Genomic DNA, 6000 nt, shown 5'->3' with positions numbered 1-6000 from the left:
ATGGTAATAACTAAACAGAGCATCTGCTATTTAGCCTCACTTGGCCACTTACATCCTGTGTTTCCTTGAACAGGGCATGAGCCTCTTCGGGCCCCAGTATTCTCACTTCTAAAATGAGCACAATGATGACCATCCTTCCCTCTTTACAATGTTATCAGGAAGAGTAAACAAAAGAGAACATATATGGTGCTTTACGTTGGATCACCCCTGTCTGGTGGCCCAGGCCCCTGTCAGTGCTCTTTTCTACTGAACTGTTCTTTCTTCGGGACTGGCAAGAAGCCGTGCTCACGGGGCGGGGAGCTCACCGGCTACACTCAGCCTCAGGAAAGGGCTCTTCCTCAAGCACAATCGTCAGGGCGCAAAACAAATTTATTTGCATTGTGAAACAGTCCGTCTGCTATGTGACAACAAATTAAGCTCCGGGTGACTATTCCTGTAAAACATGTCCTGCGCACAGCACTACTATTATGGGGTGGATAGAGCTGGTGAAGAATCAATTAAAGACTCTGACACACGAACTGGAGCCTGAAGACCTGTTTCGCAGGTTTACCCAGAAGAAAATAATCCTGTACCATTAGCACTTGGAAGCCGATGGAGGCGAGACTTCTGAGACACGTCCCGGGGTATGCAGGACAGACCGGCGCTTTTCTGAAGTGCTAGTTAAAGGATTACTGCGTCCCAGTCAGCATCAGGCCAACGGCAGCATGGTGGAGCAAGAGGGGATACCACCACGTGGGCCACCCGAGGACAACCGTGAGTTCTCTCAAGAAGTGGAGGGATTTGGGGTAGTGTGTGTTGTTACGTCTGTTCCTATTTTGAAGCAAAAGCCAGTGAGGAGGAAGTTGAGGGATATTAAGCTTGAAATATCTTTCTGTTTTCATCATCGGGGCTCTCTTGTGAAAAGGTAGATCCGGGTCTCCAGAAGAGCCCCACGACAATAAAAGGAGTGGGCTAACAGTGGGCTAGGAATCGTGTTCATTCTGTAAGAGCAAGTCCGACGTTCAGAGTTACCAGTAACTCAGACATCTGTGTAAGCGATATTCCCAAGCTCACTGCCCCAGACAGTTCCTCTCTCAAGCTGAATAAACACAGGAGAATATGAGGTTCAGGCAGGATAGCTTCAGACATGGCCTACTCATGAGCGTCAGTGGCAATCAAGAAAGCCAAGCAGGCCAGGGGAAGCGAGGGGTCAGGTCAGCAGTGGCCACCGTAGAGGCGCATAGTATTGGGGGGACTCTGCTATGCCCTGATTCAGAAGCAAAGAGAGGGGGAAACTGTGTAAATGGAACAGGGTGTAAACGGCATGCTCTCAACACGTTTTGTCAGAGAACGCGAAGGAACCAGGCACAGAACAAGACAAGGCCTGCCCACTCCTGCGCTGAGCCTTGGTACAGGAAATTCTCTCATGGGTCAGGAATCCGTTCAGTTCACAGTAGAAGATGTTTGGCAGTTCTGGTCATGCAATCTGCCCTCAATATCTTTTCATTTTTTAATATAAAAAGCTGATGAGGGGCTAGAGAACTCCCTTCCTAGCCAAGAACACATATCACTATATTTCAAGAAAGTTTTCTGATTCCATTCTCACTTAAGTTACTTTTTTTTTTTAAATCTTGTATTTACTTCTCAGTGTTGGGATGGAACTTGGGGCCTCATTCATGAAAGACAAGCATGAAGCTACACTCCCAGCCCTTCAGTTGCTATTTAAATCTCTGTTTTAAAGATTTATTCATTTTATATGCGTGAGTATTTTGCCTGAGTGTATGTATGTATGTATGCATGTATATATGTTTGTATGTATGTGTGTGTATATATATGTATGTATATGTGTGTGTGTGTGTGTGTGTGTGTATATATATATATATGTATATGTGTGTGTATATATATATGTATATATATGTATATGTATATATATGTATGTGTGTACATATGTAAATCTGTGTACCTGATGCTCAAAGAAGCCAGAAGAGGGTGACAGATTCCCCTGGAACTGGAGTTACAGATGGTTGTGAGCCACCATGTGGGTACAGGGAACTGAGCTCAGGTCCTCTGGAAGAACAGCCAGTGTTGTCAACCACTGAGCCATCTCTCCATCCCTGCCATTTAAATCTTAAAGTCCCCTGTATTGCTTTTTTTTTAAATGTATTTTTGAAGAACAACGTGTCTGTTAGCTTTCTTCATCTTTGAGAGGTTCAGGATAGACAGAGGACTTGGAGTCTAAGAGTTTCACTGAGCTTCTTGTGAATGTGAAGAATCAGACCAAGCTGGTGCCCGGCCTCCTCCCTACCCACGCCACCACTCTCTCCTACATCAAATGAGCCCCATAGGCTCACACCTATGACTTCATACTGTCTTTACTATTTCACTCATTAATTTTACGTATTTATGTATGTGTGTCCCACCCGCATGTGTGTGTATGCACCACGCGAGTACCTGGCACCCTCAGAGGTCAGAAGAGAGATTCAGTCAGAGTTGTGGATGATTGTGAAGCTGCCCCAGAACCTCTCTGCGAGAGCAGCAAGTGTTCCTAACCTCGGAACTCTCTCTCCAGCCTCAGTCCATCGTTCCCAAGTCTTGTTTCCGCTGCACAAAGCAACAGAAGGGCTGTGTATCACTGAAACATTTGATCTTTTCATTTGCCAGAAGAATGTGACTCCCCATAGAGTTATGAGTTAAAGGCAAACCGAGAGTAAAAAGCCTGATAGCACGTTAACCAGTCCTCCCACGATGGTCCTCCCTTTGTTCAAAGGAGTGGGACAGGCTTTCCTGGAAGGACCTGCTCCCTCGTCCTACCTGGGATCGCTAATTCCAAAGCCTCACCACAGATATGCCACTTCTTCCTTAAAGAAAGCCATTCGTGGGCTGGGGAGCTTGCTCCACCATTGAAATGCTTGCCAGACTTGGATCTCTTTTTTTTTTTTTCTTATGTTGTCATGGTAATGCATGTTTGTAATCCCAGAACCAGCAAGGCTGAGACAGGCAGATTCTTGGGCTCAATGAACAACCAACCTACCATAAGTCCTGGCCAATGAGAGACCTTGTCTCCAAAACAAAAAGAAAGATGGCTCCTAAGGTTGACCTATGGCTTAGACACACACACACAAACACACACACACCCCAGCCCTTCTAAAGACAATCCAATCCACAAGCATTTATTGAATATCTTTGTGAAGCCCCTGTGCCATGTACTAGAAGTTGGCAGATGAATTCCAGACACAATCCCTGCCCCCAAATATCTATACTATCTGTTATTACTAAAGATATCTCATAGTTTACTATAGCATATATCCTCTTTTTAAAAAAAAATTATTTATTTTATGTATATAAATACACTGTAGCTGTATTCAGACACACCAGAAGAGGGCATCTGATCACTTTACAGAGGGTTGTGAGCCACCATGTGGTGGCTGGGAATAGAACTCAGAACCTCTGGAAGAACAGTCAGCGTTCCTAACTGCTGAACCATCTCTTCAGCCTGACATATATTCTCTTAAATATTCTGTTATGGTTATAGAGAAGAGAAGAAAAAAAAAAACCTGGTAGGTCTTTCATGTGTTAGATATAAAACTACCCTGTGAGCCAGCAAGGTCAGGGATAGAAATACATTATATCTCAAAGTATATGAATCAAGTGCTCAAACATATGTGGACACATATATGCACTATTCAAACTAGCCAAAAGATAGGGGTAACCCAAAAGCCCACTAGTGGGTCATCGGATAAGTCAAATGTGAACTGTCCAGACAGGAGACTATCAGTCCAACCTCCGCCATTAAAGAGAACAGGAGTCTGAGACATGCAACCACGTGGGTGAAATTTGAAAACATTAAACTAAGCCAAAGAAACCAGACGCGAAAAATCTGGAACTGTATGATGATGTATATGCAGTGTGCGGAATGGACAAATCTAAAGACCGAATGCAGATGACTTACTGCTGGGAGCCAGAACGGGGGGGGGGGGGGGGGGGTGTTTCTTAGGCCAGGATTTTCTTTGAGGACCATAAAAATCCCCAGAATCTAGATTGCAGCTGTCCTAACACTTTCCTTGTCGCTGAGACAAAGTAGCAATTCAAGGATGAAAGGGTTTACTTTGTCTCTCAGTTCTAGGGTCCAATACATCACAGCTTGAAAGACACAGCAGCAGGTGCACGAGGCCATAGCGTCTGCAGTTAGGAAGCAGAGAGAGCAATGAACGCTCTCCTTTTGATTCAGTCTAGACCCTAACTTAGGAGGGGTTTTCACGCCTCGGTTAACCCAAACTAAAACTTCCTCACAAACATACCCAGAGGTTTGTCCCCTAAGTGATTCTACGTCCTTCCAGGTTGACAGATTAATACTTGCACAGCATTGTAAATGAACTAAAAGGCAGGGAATTCATTCATTTATTTAGCACAGTGCTGGCTAGTTTTACACCGACTTGACCCAAGCTGGAGTCATTGGAGAGAAGAGTGCCTCAACTGAGGGAAAAAAAACTCCATTAGATCAGGCTGTAGGCAAGCCTGCAGGGCATATTTTTTTTCATTAGTGATATGGGTGTGGCTGCCCCTAGGCTGGTAGTCCTCTGTCCTATAAGAAAGCAGGCTGAGCAAGCCAGTAAGCAGCACCCCTCCACGTCCTTTGTGCTTCAGCTCCTGCCTCCAGGTCCCTGCCCTGTTTGAATTCCTGTCCTGACTTCCTCTGATGATGAACAGTGATGTGGAAAAGCATAAGGCTCTACCCTTTCCTCCCTAAGTTGCTTTGGTCATTGTGTTTCATAACGGCAAGAGGAACCCATGGTTAATTCTAGGATATAGTTGAATTTAACCGATTATAAACAAAGAAAGGGAAAAATGGACAAAGTGGGGGAGCTCTAAAGAAGCTATGGGGAGTGTGGAAGTTAACTGGTGGCATCAAGAGAGGATCAGCTCTTTTCAAGCCAGGATGACTTCGGTTTTGGTTGTAAGCGATGCTCAACAGCCGATAAAGGCCTTCAAGCAAGAGGATGACTTGACTAGACCTGTGGTTTGCACTGGACACTTGAATAGAGGACTAGCGAGTACAAAAAATGGATTCACGGAGGCAATATGTGAAGGCTGCTGGCACAGAGAGCGATCATGAAGAACGTCCCAGGTGTAAAACACCCGCCAGCTCATCTTTTCAGCTAAGTCACTGGAAATGCCCTCTGCCAAATTCAAATCCAGAAATACTAGCTAGGGTGGGGGGAAAAAAAGTACTTTTCAAACTGATTTTTAAAACAGCATAAGCCTGTCGTTTAACACACCCCACGAGCTTTGGCATCCAAATTAACCTACTTCCTCTTCCTGTGGGGATTACTCATAAGAACTTGCCCCAGCCCCAGCACCTCACAAAAGCAGCAAGCCTATTTTTGACAAGAACAAACTGTAGTCAGAAGATGGGTTTGGAAGCAGAGTTTGGAGGCAAAGCTGATGCGTCAGGTTTGGTCACATTAGCACGCTGAAAATAATGCACACTGCCTTTGTTAACACTGCCAGTTAGACCGCTTGTTTATACAGCGTCCAAACTGAACGAGAGGCTGGAGAGATGCTCCAGCTGTTAAGAGCACTTGTTCCTCTTTCAAAGGACTGGGTTTCCAGCACCCACACTGAGCAACTCACAATTGCCTATGGTTCCAGCTATAGGGAATCCGATGCCCTCTTCTGGCCTCCGTAGGTCCCTGCACACACACGTGCATACTCACAGAACAAGAGACACACATAAACATAGACAAAATAATTCTTTTTGCAGTTTTTGAATGAAGACAGAACAAAAGACAGTGATCTGTTTCACACAGCGTAAGCTCTTACATCGCCATGTCCTAACAGAGCCGATCCAGTCAAACTGCAGGTGGGATTCAGACCTTAGTCTTGTTTATGGTGAATCTGTCTCCCAGCTTTGCCTTGTCGTGCTAGAGAAATCAACCCCTCAGAAAGAAAACCAAGGCCCAGGGGGTTTTCTGGATTCTCAGTGACAAAACTAGAACTTCTAGGCACCCAGCTTCCAATGTC

The 6000-nt window shown here is 45.0% G+C and overlaps 1 protein-coding gene across 1 annotated transcript in view; it reads left to right on the top strand.

Moving 5' to 3' along the window:
* Positions 1-565: 565 nt before the first annotated feature.
* Positions 566-6000, top strand: part of Ptpn3 (protein tyrosine phosphatase, non-receptor type 3) — a 148200-nt gene continuing 142765 nt past the window's right edge. Inside the window, exon 1 of the mRNA XM_006538097.4 lies at positions 566-753. Coding sequence (XP_006538160.1) covers positions 705-753 — 49 coding nt within the window. The 5' untranslated portion in view covers positions 566-704. The remainder of the gene's footprint in view (positions 754-6000) is intronic.

The sequence above is a fragment of the Mus musculus genome, chromosome 4 (genome assembly GCF_000001635.26).
Source record: "Mus musculus strain C57BL/6J chromosome 4, GRCm38.p6 C57BL/6J".
NCBI classification, from domain to species: Eukaryota; Metazoa; Chordata; class Mammalia; order Rodentia; family Muridae; genus Mus; species Mus musculus.
The sequence above is the reverse complement of the archived record's forward strand: the minus strand, read 5'-3'. Positions and strand labels throughout refer to the sequence as shown.